A 19,280-nucleotide genomic window follows, 5' to 3' on the forward strand; every position below is an offset into this window, starting at 1 on the left:
ACCCTCATCCACTCACTGGTCATCTCCAGATTGGACTACTGTAACCTTCTACTAGCTGGCCTCCCAGTCTCCCACCTCTCTCCACTACAATCAGTCCCCAATGCGTCTCATCTTCCCCTCCAGACGTTCTACATCTGCTTCCCCTCTCCTTCAAGCCCTCACTAAATCCTCCCCTACATACATTTCTGACCTTCTCTCCCTTCACACTCCCGCCCGTTCACTTCGCTCAACAAATGCATGACGATTCTCTTGCCAACCGATTACTTCCTCACACTCCCGCATCCAAGATGTTGCCCATGCTGCTCCCTACCTTTGGAACTCTCTCCCTATCAGACTCTCCACCTCACTGCATATCTTCAAACAGGCTCTCAAGACCCACTACTTCATCAAGGCCTTCCAGCTCTCATCCTAACCCACACAATACTCCATCCTCCCTATCTTCCCCTTCTGCGTCACGCCTGTCTGTCTGCCCTTCCCCTTTAGAATGTAAGGTCTCACGAGCAGGGACCTCTTCCCTCATGCGCTTCTCCTTACACTTTCTTCTACGCATTACTCCTCATAAGGGCACCTAACACGTCTCTGCCAACTCCCTGCTGCTTATTGTGTGTTTTAATCACTATTGCATCAATGTATATAATGTCCTTCACTGTACTGTAAGTTACTTTTTTTTTGTTCACTTATTAGTTTTATGTACTATGTAAAGTACTGCGGAACACTTGTGGCGCCATATAAATAAAGGATAATAATAATAACTATTTAAATACACTTGTAGAAATAGAATGTATGAAAACAAGAATACAATAACAACTGACACATGACTAGACAAAAATTTCCAGTTTAGCCTGGCCAGGCTGGGACTGCCCTCAGAAGTGCCAATTATCTCAATCATGATATACTCTAGTCACACAGACCCTTTTTTACGGCAGGTGAAAGAAACAATATATAGTATTTATTTGGCAAGTAGTCCTCGACAGTGGCATGCGCTGGTAACAAACGTCAGTGATACTGATTCTGGTCTCTGTCTGAAATCTATAGCCAAGAGGGTTTTATCCCAGTCTCACTACAAAGATATGCCCTGCAACAATGGCAGTTATAATTTCTATACAGCTCAAGACCTATTACATTTCCATAATCTCATTGTCTATTCTACATGCAGCTGTCTACAAATCTCCAGGCAACTTCAACAACAGAGAAGACAGACATCAAAATAACCTAATTGGACCCTCATTTTGGGTAGATTTTTCTCAGGGTTATAATTTACGAAATGTAGATATAATATGATTTTATTTTAGTAAGTTAAATCATAGCAATTTTAATTTGACAAAGAATGAAGAGTGGTACATTGTTTTGTTTGCTCAGGAAATGCATCACCATCCAAACTAAAGTAAACTAAACACCAATTCTCTCCAACAACTTTATTATTTTACAAAAAGGACGGAAACACAAACTTGTCAATGTGTTCATTGAATTGAAGTTTTATAGTAGAATTTCCTGGTAAAGCAAAGTTACTTACTACCAAAAATACATTCTTGTAATACTATAGGAACCACAGAAAAAATTGATTTAAGCAGAATAAAGAATAACATTTTTGAATACATTTATAGAAAAAAAAATGATTACTTTGTTCATGGTGTAAATTTGTATACTACATTTGCCTAAAATATAAAAACTTATACCACAATGGACCATCTTTAATTATACAAATGAGTAGGCAGTGCATTAACATTTTTGGAAACATGAAATTTCAAAACATGTTAATGACGCCAACATTATTGGTGCACAACCTGTGGGCTGAGACTCAAAGTCAAATTTGTTTTTGGAATCTCCAAATTGTCAGCAATGAAATTAAATTCTATTTGTAATGGCTTCTTAGCTTCTTAAGGTCCCACAAAAATGCTACACTCACACTTGTGGTCCCAGAATTATTACACGTCAGCATTTGAGGCTTCACATTTTCCCACACACCAAAAGCAAAACTCTAAAAGAGGTTTAGTATAACTGGTTGATAATACTTGACACCCTTATACACATTTATTACACTAAAGGAAAGTTATATATTTTTCTCTGAATAAAGGCAGAATAAAATATGTATCTTTAAGAAACATTTTGTTTATTTTTTAATTTTAAGGAGTGATGTGGATACTGTAAATGGATCGGAAGTCAATTGAGCTGGGTACCATCTACAAGTCTTAAAAATTTGCTAACTTTTCAAAGATTTGTTTGTATCATAGTTAATATTAATTTCCTTTAGCATGAAGATATAGGGCCTTATGTTATAGCCTGCAAAATCCATGCACTTGCGCGATTCCAGTGAGTCAATCTTAATTTTTAAAGCAGGAAAAAATTTAAAAGGCAAAACAAACCTTTGCCTTTTAAATTATTGGAGCTATAAAAATATAGTCTAACTCGCAATCATGCATGTATCCCGCAGGCTATTTCAAAAGGCCCATAGGATTTCTCTGTTTAGCAACAAAGGATTTTTCCAATTACTTCCTAAAAATGTTAGTAAAGTTAATAAAAGAAAATATATAGGCACAAGCTAAAAACAAAACATTTTTTCAAGATACAAATTTGTAGATATTAAATTCTTACCCAGTACTCAAAAGCTCAACATTAAAATAACAGTCATGTCCTATAATTTCCTAAACGAAATTCATTAAAATTAGGGGAAAGAAAACAAAAAGACATTGCGTTCAAGTGAAAATAGTAGTTTCACAAGAAATACAAATGTATATCAACACCCAGAGATGTCCTTTGTTTTATTTTTCCGTTGGAAACGTGTGTCAACAGGATCAAAGCCCCTCTCTGTGGAACCAAACAGCGCCCACTTAGGAGTTTTTGCCATATACTCCAAAGCTGTGAATGTCTGGTTCCCTCCACTCTTCTCGTATGTCTGTATCAATTCTTGGAATCTCTCATAATCAATCCAGGTCCACCATTCTCCATCAATCTTGAACTAGAAAAAAAAAAGTAAGATTAAATAATTTCAAATCAATGAAGAGAAAGTTAGATAATTAATTACATTTCATTATTGCATTATTAATACATTTGGAATACAAATGGAGTACCAGACACTTAAATATTTGGCTGGAAAAATAGTATTAGCTTACAGCATTAAAACATAAATGCTTAAACTAAATACAGTACACTACTAGGAATGAAGACCAAAAGTAACTGAGGTACTGTACAGTATAACACTGACTACAGTAAATTATAGCTAGGTAGCAGATACAATTCTGCCAGCAGAAAGGGATTTTTCCATGCAATAAAAGAAATCTGTAAACTTAAAACAAGGAAACAAACACGGCCTGGCTCAACCTATTTAAAGAGCGTCAGTTACTACATTTAAAATGCAGCCTGATTCAGCTATAGGCCTTTATCAAATGTTATTAAAGAGGAAGATATTTAGGGGGCAAAGTGCCATTGCAATTGTATGGAAGCACTGGCAATGGTATCTCATCTCGACCCATCTTCCCCGAATCGCATACGATTTTGTATGTACAGTAGTCCTATTAGGCTGCAAAAATCAGCACGTTCGGGGGAACCGTAAGTGCAGCACATAGCCACACTTGCTCAAGTCGCCAGCAAAATCACAGCTAATTGAATTGTCCCACAAAAGTGTATTGTAGTATAAAAACAAAGAATCTCAGTTTCTGTAAACATCTTAAACTAAATCTCTTCTTGTTGTCTTCAATTATTAATGTCCAGGACTAAGATTAGGCATCTATGTATTTTTATGGGAAATGGTTATGGTGACGACAATCATGTGGTTGGGTCGACAGTCAGTATGTTGGCAGCATGTTATCAACAGGACAATGCTGACATTGTTGTAATATTAAAGCATTGTAACAGTGTCTGCATTATAACTTTAAACATTATGGTAATGCCGGGTTTCCCAACGTCAGTCCACAAGAAACTACATGTTTTGCACAGGTATTCGTTACAGACTGACATTTTAAGAGCTCCACAGGTGGCATTTATTTAATTTGTGACTATGAGCAAATCTACAGTGATGCTTGAAAGTTCGTGATCCCTTCAGAACTTTCAATATTTCTGTTGAAATTTGGCCTAAAACTACATCAGATTTTCACACAAGTCCTAAAAGTAGATAAAGAGAACCAAATCAAACAAATGAGAAAAAGATTTAGAGAATATTTATTTATTTTTTAGGAAACTTATCCAATATCACATATCTGTGAGTGGCAAAGGTATGTGAACCTTTAGGCTTAGCAGATATTTTGAAGGTGAAATTAGAGTCAGGTATTTTCAATCTATGGGATGACAATCAGGTGTGAGTGGACAACCTGCCTTTTTAAAAGAACAGGGATCTATCAATCAAAGTCTGATGTTCACGACGCATGTTTCATGAAGTGTATCATGCCACGAACAAAGGCGAAATCTAAGGACCTCAGAAGACGAGTTGTTGATGCTCATCAGGCGGAAAAGGTTACAAAACCATCTCTAAAGAGTATGGACTCCACCAATAAACAGTCAGATAGATTGCGTACATAGAGAGGAAATTCCAGACTATTACTACCCACCCCAGGAGTGGTCGACCAACAAAGATCACGCCAAAGCAAGGTGTCTAATAGTTTGCAAGGTCACAAAGGAACCCAAGGTAACCTCTAAGCAACTGAAGGCCATTCTCACATTAGCGAATGTTAACATTCATGAGTCCACCCTCAGGAGGACACTGAAGAACAATGGTGTGCATGGCAGAATTGCAAGGAGAAAGATGCTGCTCTTCAAAAAGAAGTTTAAGCAGTTTGCTAAAGATCACCTGGACAATCCAGAAGACTATTGGAACAATGTTTTGTGGACAAATGAGTCCAAAGTAGAGTTTTTTGGTTTAAATGAGGAGCGTTCTGTTTGGAAAAAGGAGAACACTGCATTCCAGCATAAAAGTGTGTCATACCATCTGTGAAACATGGTGGTGGTGGTGGTGGTGGTATCCTGGTTTGGGCCAGTTTTGCTGCTTCTGGCCCAGGACAACTTTCCATCATTGATGGGACAATAAATTCTGAATTATACCAGAATATTCTAAAGGAAAATGTCAGGACATCTGTCCATGAGCTGCATCTCAAGAGAATGTGGGTCATGCAGCAAGACAACAACCCAAAGCACACAAGTCATTCGACAAAAGTATGGTTAAAGAAGAAGAATAAATGTAAAGTTTCGGAATGGCCAAGTCAAAGTCCTGACCTTAATCCAATCAAAATGTTGTGGAAAGACCTGAAGCGAGCAGTTCATGGGAGGAAACCCACTAGCATAACAGAGTTGAAGCTGTTTTATAAGGAGGAATGGGGTAAAAATTCCTCCAAGCCGATGTTCAGGGCTTAACAATTACCGGAAACATTTAGAAGCAATTATTGCTGCACAAGGGGGTCATACCAGAAACTGAAAGCAAAGTTTCACATACTATAGCCACTCACAGATGTGTGATATTGGATCATTGGGGGGGAGGGGGCTTGTGGGCAGAAGAATCAATCACAAGCCACAATCACCACAGTGCAGCTTACAATTGGGCCTTCATCACCTCAGTTTTTTTAACAGGGCTGAGAGGAGCTGCAAATAATTGGCATACACTACCACGTTTAGCAGCCCCCATTGCTATGGCGTGGGGGAGGAGCAAGTTAGTAAAACATGTTTTGTAGGTGACAATACAGTTAAGGAGAAAGGTCTTTTTTCTGACAAAAAGTCCACCTTCATCCACATTGTATAGAAATACCAAATACTAGGTAAAGCTACAAGTTAACAGCTCCAATTGCTTTAGCTGCACACCACAATTTCAAAAGAATGCATTTCATTTTTGCCCCTAAAGAAAAAAAATTCAAGCTCCAGGGGAAACTGGGAATGTTATATTTACCAACTTTTGACACTTGCTGATGCTGCAGGAAATTGATGCACAGCAAAGTGAACACTTATCAGAAACATCTGTGCACACAGGTCCATTATTGTGTGTACTATCAGTGTTAATGTGCATTTACTAGGCTTTATGAATGGACATTAAGCACGTAGAATGACTGCTCATTTGTACAAGACCTGATGGCCTGCGTTTACACAAGCATGTTTCTTGACTGTCACTGTTGCTTTGTAAATGGAATACACATAGAGGAAAGCTGCAGTAAACATTACACAGCCCTAAAGATCAGTGAATCCTAACGCAATTATCATTTAGAAACTTCTGTTCTTGCTATGTTTTCTAATTTCCTTACATAAGGCTCAGTAAGCTTTAGGTCTTGTCACTTGCATATATGCTCCATTCAGTCCGTTACAAACTAAGCCATTAGTGAGATGTGCTGCAAACCAATTTTATTGTTTGTAAACATTGTTACAGTGTGTTAATGGAAATGGATGACAATGGCTGCAGTGGCTGTGTTTAAAGGACCATCATCAAGGCCTTAGGGAGGGGTGTGTTAGCAGTGCAGTTGTCCAGAGCGCAGGGTCTTGGGGGCGGCATCATTGCTGTCCCATGGCCCCTGCATCTGGCTAGATGGGTGCCCCTGGGACGGCACTTTGTAGCCAGTAGTGCTGCTGTAGAGCTACCCGGAGGGTCCGAGACAACACTTTACTTTGTCCAGCCGATGGCTCCTCCCCCTCAAGTAACGTCATGTGTTCAGGGGGTGGAGCCTGCACAGGATGACAGGGAGCCCTGCTCACCTAATGTTTGTATATTTAATGTAAACCAGTGTCATTTATATATGGTGGATGCATTTATGTTTAGGAGGACAATGTGGTATAGAATACTGACGAAAGATGTAGCATGTAAGATTTATATGGGTTGGGTACGGGTTCCTGGCGGTCAGAAAACTGACAGTGGCATCCCGACAGTCTGAATTCCGACAGAATTTCCTAAGTCTAACCCTAACCCTCCCCTCCCTCAGCCTAACCCTAATCCTCCCCTCCCGCAGCCTAACCCTAACCCTTCCCCCTGCAACCTAACCTTAACTCTCCCCTCTCGCAGTCTAACCGTAACCCCTAACCCTAAAGCTGCATACACAGGGTATGATATGTACCACCAACGACTTGAAAGATATCTTTCAGTGAAGTCATCCTGCCACATCTCTGAACAGGCAAAGTTGACAGTACCGTGCAAGTTGGCCTGCATGTACGGACGATCATAGATATTATCGTTATTGTTCATAGATATCATACCGTGTGTACGCACCTTAATACTTACCATCGGGGTGGCAGTGCTATACTCTAGCACAAGCGTGCACACTGAGTATCCCTTGTATAGGGGAAGGTTGAATTGGGCGCCTCCCTATGACGTTACTAGGTGGTGTGCCTGGCGCTTTAAATTCTCCTGCAGGTCGGCACGTGTAGCCTTAGGGGAGCCATGGCCGCCTGCACTCACAGCCGCATCAACCCGGCAGGGAGACACCGGAGGAAAGACACTAGCAGCAGGCGCCGGGGACTCTCCGCTAGCTGCCAATTCGGACTCCAGTGCAGCCGGACCCGGTAAGTAACGCCTGGTGTCCAGCACACAGTGACAATTAAAGAGAGTATAATTTAAAACTAAACCCTCATACATTTCGGCTTTCACAATAAAACACCAAAATAAATCTTATCGTCTGTATCCATTTGAATGTCAGCCAGGTCTCTTTGGACACCAACATTTGAGGTTGTTAATATACAGTCGGGGGAAGATGTATCAAAGCTTCTAAAGAGTGGAGAAGAGGACAAGTGAAGAAGTTGCCCATAGCAACCAATCAGCTTGTACCTATCATTTATCAAGTACAAAGATAGCTAGAAGCTGATTGATTGTAATGGGCAACTTCTCCACACTTTAGATGCTTTAATACATCTCTTCCCAAGTGCCATCATTTTAGGAATTCATGATTTGATATAATAAATATATTTTCAGAATTGTGGGGGAAGTTTAAATTGCAGTAAATGTTTTGTTTTTGGCAGCCCCATAAGTCATAGTGTTATACGTTCAACGACTGTGTTTTCATAACACTGTGTATAAGTTCAGAAGTGTTATCAGACATACACTGAGGCCTGTATTCAATTAGAGGCGAAAATTGTTTTTGCCTCATTCGCCTGTTTTGAGGCTCCTGCTTTTCGCCCTATTCAATTGCAAAAAAGGCATTTGTGCGAATGCAGCAAATAGTGAAACTTGCAAAAAGGACAGGTTTTTTTTGGGGGGGGGAAGTCTGCACCCCCTAAAAAGCCTAACTGACCCGGAGAATCACTATAGAAGTGTATTATTAGCCGTAATAAAAGTAATTAGGGATCTTGAGTCATAGGGCTGTTATATGTATATTTGCATAGGGCTGTTATATGTATATTTGCATAAGTGTGGAAAATGATATTAAGCAATGTCTTTTGTGAAAAATAATTGCTGTAGTTAAATTGGTGGTACATGTAAATGGGTACTAGTATATTTTAGTGTCTGTAAAGTGCAGATTTAAAAATGTTAAAAATACATCTGCTGCAGGGTGAATTTGCCTAATTGCTCATTAGGGGGTGTCCAAAGGGTTCTGAACCAAGTCCCACATTTTTAGTCCAAAATAGTGACTTTGCACATGTATTATCTTGCCTCTGGGTGGAGAAAGATTTTTGGCTGTTTTTGCCTATGGAGTTTCGCACATGCGAAAAACGTGCTGGAATTGAATAGGGCGATTCTTTGGAATGTGGCGAAAACATTGCATCTGCAAATGTTTTTCGACGTTCGCGGCTTTCCGCCTCTAACTGAATACGGCCCTTAGCCTCCATATGCAATGCGGTGCAAGACGCCTGGCACGAGTGAGACCACAGGTCCCATGGAGCGTCTTTTTCATCCGAAAATGCATCTTTGTTGCAAACTGATGCTACAATCTTCCTGAGACTGCACAGATTAATTTTATATGTGACACTTCTTTGTTGTGTGCGACTGAGTCCAAATATATGACGCACAACAGAACTTGGCGTGGAAAAAAAGTCACGGCAGCTGCATTGTAGCACTTTCTATACAGACTGAGACACACACAGATATACGTCTTTGGGACTAAGACATTTACGGGCGAAATAAATGCTTGCATAAGCCGAGTCAGGCGGTACTTGGCGCGCCAAGAAGAGCAGTTTGGAGAGACTGCAGAAATAGTGTATGAGGTCACAGATGTACATTGTTTTGATGGCATTGTATATGCACAGTCAGACCTACTCATAGCCTAAAGTATGTGTGCATATACTGTATGTTATCCACCGTCACAAGAGAGTTTTGCACAGTGTAAACCTTCCTTAGACAGTATACTAAAGAGTGATATTTGTCGTTCTGACTGATGTTCCAGAGCATTAAGGGTAAATATCTGGTTAGCAGTAAAGGAATTTCACCTTCTCAATGTGAACGTCCTAGTCACTCTCTCCTGAAATTCTGATCCATTATTTCTGGCACACATCTCACAATAATAATGGAGCCAAAATGTTGGCAACCTTTGTTCAGTATGGGAAGCTGGTATCAATGCGTTTTATTAGAGGCTTTAGCTATTTATGTTGTAGCTAAGTAATCACTCTATCATCTCCTGGGCTTAAATGACCCTTTGTGTTAGTTCTGCATTTTATCAGCATCCAGATCACTATTTTCCAACAATTTGGACTTTCTAAAGGAATGAAAAATCTTTTGTATACAATATTATCAGAGGGGTAATTACCACTGCATTGCACAAAAATGTGGTCTTTAATATAATGTTAATGAGAGATTAGTTCGGAAATTGATGCAGCATACTGCACTTTGCAAAAGCACACAGTTTTCCTGTATTGTATTTTATCGCCAGGGCTAACATGAACAATTTAGCTGTAGGTATTTTCCACTAATATCTGGAGCTCGGCATTTGTGAGATTGTGCCGCCTATGTTCCATCGATATATGAAATACAAGTTGGCTGTAATTTCTCCCGCTCTGCTGTATGCAGAGTTGTATGCCCATATCTGTATGCTTGGTTTCCCAGCCATCATCCCTATACTATGTGCAGAACATCAGTTTGAGAGATCTATAGATGCTGCCGATCTCAATATAGACAGGGGAATCCACACATGGATAGGCGTTCAAATACCGACGTCAGAACACCAGCCCGAAAAAGAAAAGGCTGGGGCGCCCTTAGCGTTAGCCGCAGGGAGGGGAGGGGGGGGGTTTAGGGGAGGGTAAGGTTTAGGGAGCACCACTGTGGGAGGGTTAGGGATTAAGGGGGGAAGGTTAGGTTTAGGCATGAAGGGAGGAGGGTTAGGTTTAGGCATGAAGGGAGGAGGGTTAGGTTTAGGCACTAACGGGGGGCTTAGGGTTAAGGTGCGGGGTGGGGAGGGTTAGGCTACAAGAAGGGAGGGCTAGGGATGGGATAACAACCATCGGGATGCTGCTGTAGTGTTCTGACAGGAGTCATCCGACAGCCGGCATTACATACTGATTCCTACAGAGATAGATATATATATATATATATATATATATATATATATATTACACACACACACACACACATACATACACACACACACACATACATACAGGTGCATAAATATTGGGACGTTGACAGAATTTTCAGATTTTGGCCTCTATTCACCACCACAATGGCTTTGAAAATGAAACAAACAAGGTGTGCTTTAACTGCAGACTTTCAGATTTCATTTGAGGGTAATTACATCCAAATCAGGTGAACGGTGTAGGAATTACAACGGTTTCTATATGTGCCTCCCACTTTTTAAGGGGCCAAAAGTAATGGGACAAACTAAACAATCCTAAATCTAACTTTCACTTTTTAATACTTTGTTGCAAATCCTTTGCAGGCAATTACAGCCTGAAGTCTGGAATGCATAGACATCACCAGACGCTGGGTTTCATCCCTGGTGATGCTCTGGCAGGCTTCTACTGCAAATGTCTTCAGTTCCTGCTTGTTTTTGGAGCATTTTCCCTTCAGTTTTCTCTTCATCAAGTGAAATGCATGCTCAAATCGGATTCAGGTCAGGGGATTGACTTGGCCATTGCATAACATTCCACATTTTAGCCTTAAAAAACTCTTTGGTTGCTTTTGCAGTATGCTTCGGGTCATTGTCCATCTGCACTGTGAAGCGCTGTCCAATGAGTTCTGAAGCATTTGACGGAATGTGAGCATATAATATTGCCCGAAACACTTCAGCATTCATTTTGCTGCTTTTGTCAGCAGTCACATCATCAATAAATACAAGGGAACCAGTTCCATTGCCAGCCATACATGCCCATGACATGACACTACCGCCACCATGCTTCACTGATGAGGTGGTATGTTTTGGATCATGAGCAGTTCCTTTCCTTCTCCATACTCTTCTCTTCCCATCACTCTGGTACAAGTTGATCTTTGTCTCATCTGTCCATAGGATGTTGTTCCAGAACTGTAAGACCAGATTAGAGTTTGCCAAACAACATCTAAAACAGCCATACCTGTTTTTGAAGGGGTTTTCCTTCAACAGGGAAATAATTCTTCTGTCATCCACCACAATTGTTTTCCATTGTCTTCCGGGTCTTTTGGTGTTGCTGAGCTCTCCGATGCGTTCTCTCTTTTTAAGAATGTTCCAAACAGTTGATTTGGCCACACCTAATGTTTTTGCTATCTCTCTGATGGGTTTGTTTTGATTTTTCAGCCTAATGATGGCTTGCTTCACTGATAGTGACAGCTCTTTGGATCTCATATTGAGAGTCGACAGCAACTGATTCCAAATGCAAATGTCACACCTAGAATCAACTCTAGACCTTTTACCTGCTTAATTGATAATGAAATAACGAGGGAATAGCCCACACCTGTCCATGAAATAGCTTTTGAGTTGATAGTCCCCTTAAAAAGTGGCACATATAGAAACCGTTGTAATTCCTACACCGTTCACCTGATTTGGATGTAATTACCCTCAAATTAAATCTGAAAGTCTGCAGTTAAAGCACATCTTGTTTGTTTCATTTCAGAGCCATTGTGGTGGTGAATAGAGGCCAAAATATGAAAATTCTGTCAATGTCCCAATATTTATGCACCTGACTGTGTGTATATACACACACACACACACACACACACACATATATATTCCCATTAGTTGTGGAACAAAGTATCACAACTTGTGTAATAATCCTCAAAGGAATGTACCATCATTTGACCACTATACCAATAAAAGGACAAGAAGAAATGTTTCCTGAGAAGTGTAAATGAAGGACAGTGTTAAAAGACCAGTCCAGGACTTATACATGGCTCAAGATCTTCCTGCTCCTGATCCTGTTCCCACTGGACCAGCCTCCAGGAAATCCGGACGTCTGAGACCTGGGCTGAGTTCCTCCCATATCACCTGATGAGTCATTCCTCTATTTAAACACACTGGACTTTTGCTGCCTCGCCGGCTATAGCGTTTATTTCAGCGCTCAGCTCTGCTGCATGGTCAGCTTTTCTCCTGCCTCCCAGCTACTTCACCGTGGACTGCTTCCCGGACTCTAGCAGCCGTTCTTCTACAGTCTGCACTCCCGACTTCCAAGCCATTCCAGCAGCCATAACCCACTGCCTGCATCATCAGCTCAGTAGCTGCTACATCAGCCTCAGGCCGCTCCACTCAGCTACTCAGCCAAATCCCCGGCAACTTGCCGCACCATTGACTCACGAGTTGCACCATCGGCTCAGTAGCCGCTACATCGGCCTCAGGCCGTTCCACTCAGCCAAACCTCCGGAAACTTGCCGCACCGTCGACTCACAAGCCGCAACATCGGCCTCAGCCGTAACATCGACCTTAAACCGCAACATCGGCCTCAGCCTCAACATCGGCTCGGTAGCTGCTACATCGGCCTCAAGCCGCTTCGCTCAGTTACTCAGCCGTTTCTGCCGGCGGTTAGCTTTGTGTTGTATGGCGTTCAGCCAGTTGTCTGGGACACTAATTAATATTTTCCACCTTGTCTGTTCCTCTCTCCCACAGGGATTTCTGGGTGTTGGATCCCCGACATTCGTAGCAGACAGCCACATTCTCTATAATATTTTCTTCAAGATAATTTTACCACACCAATTTGAGCTGTAGAAGGGAGTTTTCTCAATGTTAGAAGTTGCTGACACAGAGCGCTGACATAATCCTCAGCACTTATTGTAAAAGTTTCTGTTACTGAACCCTCTAAATCAGTAATTCCCAACCTCGGTCCTCAAGGCACACTAACAGTCCTGGTTTTAGTAATATCCATTATTGTGCACAGATGGTTAAATCAAAATAACTGAGGTACTAATTAAGTCACGTGCTCTAGAATGGCTATCCTTAAAACCTGGCCTGTTCGTGTGCCTTGAGGACCGTGGTTGGGAACCCCTACTCTAAATCGTCTCTGTATGTAAAGATCAGACTTTGTCTGGGCAAACTCTCTCTCAATTTACATTATCAGTGTTGTGCACAGGGCTCCTCCCCAGAAAACAAATATCACATCACTTTTCTCTTTCTAAACATGGACCTTTGAGGAGACCAAGCTCATCTCAGCCACCCGCTTCCCGCATGTCAATTATTTACACAATGAGTAATGCAAACCAGTCCAAAGACATACAAGTCTGAGCATAAAATAATGTGGTATATATTGATATAGCGATATGGGAATATGATTAATTGCTGTAATGGATTAGGGAATTGTAGATGACTGTGGCAAGATAATGATTTATTTTAATAGATAATGTGGAGGTTGATACATTGTATGGATTAGGAGTAAAATGTAATGAGAGTACTTTGAGCAGTGTGATTAATGGGAGAAGTGATATTCTGTGATGTTATGTATAAGAACTGTATAAGCTAGGCATGTCTAACTTCAAATAGGTTGTGATCTATTCAGGTGTCAAAATGAACTTATTTTTAATTGTATCTGTTTTTAATGAATGAGAAAGTGTAGTAGACCAAATATATTTAAAATTAATGTGCCCCAAATTCACATTATGCCACACAGCGCGCCAAGTTCACATTATGTCACAGTGACCAGAATTTGTTATTTTCAGCGTGAAACTGTGCGGTGTGATTGAAGCATAAGGGCACTTGTGATCCATCGACCCCCTCTATGTACCGTGAACGGTAACAGTCTTGTTGCCTTCAGTGGCAAACGCAGGATTTCTAGAGGGGGGTTTCCAAAAGCTTCATTTTAGAGTGAGTGTGGCCAGTTCATGAAGAGGGCATAACCAGCACTTATCCAGCTTTAATATGCGTCACGCAAGGTGCATTGTGTCATAATTCCAGCAAATACAGGACCAACGGTCACAGTATTATTTTAGATGTGGGCACCATTCCAAAGTATTAGAGCAAGTCTGGGAGAGCAGCAGAGAAACCTAGCACTGCCCTGGACATATATGGACATATTGAGCTCTATAGCAGCACATCCCTAACAGTGAGTTTTCCAGATCTCCTATTTGGTGCACAGGTTATTTATTACTGGCTGATACATGTTAGAAGATCTAGGTGGTGCTAATTATTTCATTTGTGATACTGAGAACATTCTGCACTAGTAAAATTCTATTATAGTACTATTTCTATTGTGGGCTGGGGAGAGGGGTTTCCAGGCAGACGGAAACCCCCCCTGTGTTTGCCTATGGCCTTACAGTTTATTGTTATATGTTGTTCCTATGTGTTGATGTTAAAGTATGCCGTGTGTATTTATGTTAATTGTTCTAGACGTTTGACAAGTTAATCTTAAATGTTGCCAGGTGAAGTGTTTCACAAGAAAGAACAAGAGATCTGGGTTAAACAATATACAGATATAATACTATCAACCTGGATTAGACTCCTAGGTACCTTCTCCACTGGGAGCCAAGTCACGAACCACCATGGGGGTAGGACACACAGGGTTAAGTCTTGCAAAGCATTGCATCTGTCTGGTGATTGTATATTCACATGACTGTATTACCAGCTACAGTATAAAGTGCGTTTTGGTCGCAACAATCTGCTTAGGTGATTTAAAAGAAACCTCACACACGGGCTCATGCATACCATACGGCACCCTCCCCTCTGTGATCAAGTATACTGCAAGGCAGTGGGATCATATAAAAGGACAGTCTACACACAACTTTGATACAACACTATGTATACTATGAAGTGTATTGAATTAGAAAGTAAGGTTCACAAATGCCAAAATGTGCACATTTTTAATTTTTTAAAACCCTAATAAATGAAAAGCTACTTGAGATCAAAAATGTACAACAAGGTTTAAATTAGAATTTATTTTAGAGGGGAAATTGGAAAACTGAAGGGAAAAAATAATAAAAAATTGGATCAGCTGATATGCAGTGGCAATATATTGAGTACCTCAATGTTCTTATTGCTTTTATTAGATTTATGTGTGGCATTAATAAACAAAATATATAACATTTTTAACTTAAATTGCTTTCTCACTTTGAAGTGATAGTATTGTGAACTTCCACCTGGTACAAGCAATTCTTAGCTCTATTATCAACCATTAATATCCACTCCAATGGAAAGTACAAGACTGCAATATTCTTCTTAAACATAGTTACAAGTCACTACTGCATTTGACATTGTTCTTTTTATTAACACGACTGACCAATGTTATACAAGTGTTAAGCTGGGTATACACTAAACATGTATATCTGCAGATCGAGTGATCTGCAGATATATCTGCAGATGACAGTTGTTCATACACACCGAACAACCATCACCTGTATTCTGGGTGTTGGAGGGGGACGGGTCCTGCTGGCCGGGGGCGTGTCGCGCCCCCCTCCCTGCGGCTGCATGTGTACGGGCGGTCAACTCACCGACCGTACACACAGCACGCAGCGCCAATGTATCTGCAGATATATTGGGTGTCTGGCTGTGCAGCACAGCCAACACAATATGTCTGAATGACATTCACAGACATATCGCTGGTACACACTGGCCAACGGGCACCCAATATATTGGCCGATCAATTGATCGGCCAATATATCTGCCAATGTGTACCCAGCTTTAAGCTAGTAAAGCCTACTCTCTACTACAAACTCAATACCTTGACATTCACTGTCCTTAGATTGAAAACAGTTTGCAATTTAATAGTGAATATTGTAACCAGGATTTTACAATAAGTGGACTATTGGTGTTATGAGAAAACATGTAAAAACATTGGGTACATTTTATTTCTTTCCATAATTAAATTTATCTATTGAATATTTAGCACAGAGGTTACCAAACTCCACGTTTTAAGGATATCCATGCTTGAGCACAGGTGACATACCCCTTTTACACCACAGTTAAAACCCGGGTTATTGCCAGATTAACCCAGGTTGCTGCTAGGTGTAAAAGGGGCCAGGGTTGGATTCGAGGATCCAGTGACCCGGCAATAAAACCCCGATAATTTGCAGGGTTTAACATGGGAATGACCAGTGTAAACAGGAAACCCGGGTCGGAAGACCTCTGTCCCATTTACAGGATGGAGAGTTACGGATTTTACGGCGCTTGGAGATGTCATTTCCAAGCGCCAGCAGACCAGTTCCACTGCACCCGTGTGCAGTGTGAATGTCAATAACCCGGGTCGGCGTCACAGTCTGAAGGGGATCTTTCCCAGGTCTGACCCGGTTTTTACCCTTTTTCCAAATACCGGGTCAGATCCGGGACTTAGGTGAGAAAGAGGTATTAATTAGTAGTTTTGGAGAAAAGAAAGGTCAGTCCTGCACAAGAAATATTCTCAAAGAGAATTATGTAAGCTTAAGATAGATGGCCAAGGTTATATGAACCAGCAATAATAATTATTTGTTTTTGCCATTTATTTTTATAGTATGCACTGGTGGTGCTCCCCAGGATTTTAGTATACTAAGTACACAAAAACAAGGGGGGCTTTTGCAAGAGGCAAAAAAACAGAAGATAACCCTCTTTTTAGGGTTACACTTTTATGTATGTATGATAGTGTTAGGTGTTATGTAAGATAAATTAAAAATTACATTAAAAATGTCTTGCCCAGATAATGAGAAAAAGTATGATAATTAAAAAATATTCCTATAACATCCTGTGACATGTTATTATGGTGTCATCCCTGTCAAATATTTGCTTAAAGATCCACTTTGTTTCTAATATGCTTTACCTGGTAACAGTCGACATAATTCACACACTGGCTATTCTATTATTAGACAAATAAACAATGTATCCTTTATGGCGTCAGTTTTTGTTATAAATCAAGAAACACGCTGTGCATGAATTCCACATACCTTCAACTAAGCGCAGTAAGCACAAGAAACTCTGTAATTAAATATCTAGCGTGTTTCCACACACTTAGGATTAACATAAGTAGGAGTATTATTAGGAGATAGACAAACCCTAGCACTAAAAGAAAGTAAACTTGTTTAGCACAGTAAAGGTGGGCACACACTTAACAGATACATCTGCAGATCTAGTGAACTGCAGATGTATCTGAAGGTGATGGTTGTTCATACACACTGAACGACCATCATCTTGCAGGCAGTTGCGGATCCTACTGGCCGGGAGGCAGGTCGGAGACGGGGCTGCCGCCCTCCCATCGGCTGCCACTGTGTGTGTACGGGTGATCGGCAGACCTTCCGTACACACTCGCCGATGGACAGATAGGCCTGCAGACATATCTGTCCATCGGCTGTGCAGCACAGCCAATGCGATATGACGTCGTTCACAGACATATTGTCTGAACACACTGGCCTATGGCTAGCAGATATATTGACCGATCAATTGATCGGTCAATATATCAGTCGGTGTGTACCCAGCATAAGTTACTAAAATATCAACATTTCCATCAACAGGTAAGTAATTCAGTTTATATATAAAGTTTATACTTAGCAGTGGTCTCTGCTTAGAATAGTAACATAACCAATAAATAAGGACTGTGTAGTTAACCACAGGGGGACTGCTTTTATATCATGTGCAGAGCAGTGGATGATAGATGAGTGTTACCCTGTGATCGTACCCTGGAAGAAGGAAGAAACGCTTCTGCTTAGAATCGCAGAGTGACCCCTGTTACTGTAAGCATTGCAGGGAGTGGTGTTGGTGCAGATGAGAGAGCGTTTGAGTGTGAAAGATACCAGAGTATAGATTGGTCTACTCTCTTGATAGTGGAGCTGTCTGTGCTGGCAGGGATCTGTGGCGCCTATTGACAGAGAATCTCTTGGTTCAGTAGTAGGGGTGGGCAATCTAGATAGTTGGAGGCGTCTATTAACCAGAGGGAAAGAGGTTGGTTGATGCACGTTTGGGAACCTCTGAGTCTTAGCACATTAGTATCAGATTTAGAGTACTGGATAGGTTTTAATATTCCAGCCCCCTAAGAAGGTAAATATGTATCCAGTACTAGCATGGCCTTATTGCACTTGAGGAGACACATTCTATGTAAGCTCCTGCATGTACAAAACTGATACAATCCATACTATTTTGGAACTACTTAATTTACTGCAAAAGTACAACTGAATTAGAGCTATAATTAAACTTTAATCTAAATTCCCAGTTATAAAACTGAAAGATAACAATCTAATCTTTATTTCCATAAATTTGAATCCTTCAGAGAACAAAAAAAGAGAATTTTGAAAAGTGTGAATAAAGAAACAAATGAGCCTACTTCTTTGTAATATTCCAGAGATAACAGAGCCGAACAACTATAAGTTACCTGTTATCAGACGTTCATTTTAGACTTTAACACAAGTCTTGCAGAGCAATGGACTCTTTATATGCAAAGCCTCTCAGAAATGCCTTTCTAAACTAAAAAACATATTATAATATCCTGTAGAAATACTCCTAACATCAAATTTAAGGACTGCAAACTAAGGGCCGTATTCAATTTGAGGCGTTAAGTCCGGATTCGCGGTAATTTACCGCCGATTACGTCATTATCGCCTGTTTCAGTTTTTCCTCTGTATTCAATTTGAAAGACTTTCTGCCTAGGCGTTAAGTCAATGCAATGTAATAGGCGGTAAAGTATCGCCTATGAATGGCAGGCGTTAAAAGTGCAGAATTGGGGTTTTGGGGTGCAACATTTCGGGAACCCCCGAGCAGCCTTCAGACAGTCCCCCAAAGGTAATCTGTGTCAAAAAAATAAAAAAATTAAGAGCACCACAAAAATTGACTTTGAAAAAGGGGGCAAAAAAACCCAACTTAAAACATAGCGAACTTTACTCTGGGGGGGGGTCCCCAAGTATGTCCCAAGTATTTTTTTGATTGCAGGTGTTTGCGGCAGGTGGGTTTTTCACGTTTTTTTTTAAGTCACTTTAGCAACTTTAAAATATGCTGAACCCCATTTTTAAGTACCCCAAATTTGATGCCCATAGTTGTTTTGCCCCCAAAAACTTCTAATTGCTCTTCTGCATCACTTTATTCAAAGCCGCATTTATGCACTTGCCGCGGCTGTTA

General features: G+C 40.7%; 1 protein-coding gene across 1 annotated transcript in view; it reads right to left on the bottom strand.

The window, feature by feature from the left end:
* Positions 1-1,377: 1,377 nt before the first annotated feature.
* LOC148507550 (S-adenosyl-L-methionine-dependent tRNA 4-demethylwyosine synthase TYW1-like) overlaps positions 1,378-19,280 on the bottom strand; it is a 217,297-nt gene continuing 199,394 nt past the window's right edge. Inside the window, exon 16 of the mRNA XM_088445921.1 lies at positions 1,378-2,956. Coding sequence (XP_088302047.1) covers positions 2,735-2,956 — 222 coding nt within the window. The 3' untranslated portion in view covers positions 1,378-2,734. The remainder of the gene's footprint in view (positions 2,957-19,280) is intronic.

Source organism: Taudactylus pleione, unplaced genomic scaffold, assembly GCF_031769625.1.
Source record: "Taudactylus pleione unplaced genomic scaffold, aTauple2 ptg000391l, whole genome shotgun sequence".
In the NCBI taxonomy this organism is placed as follows: Eukaryota; Metazoa; Chordata; class Amphibia; order Anura; family Myobatrachidae; genus Taudactylus; species Taudactylus pleione.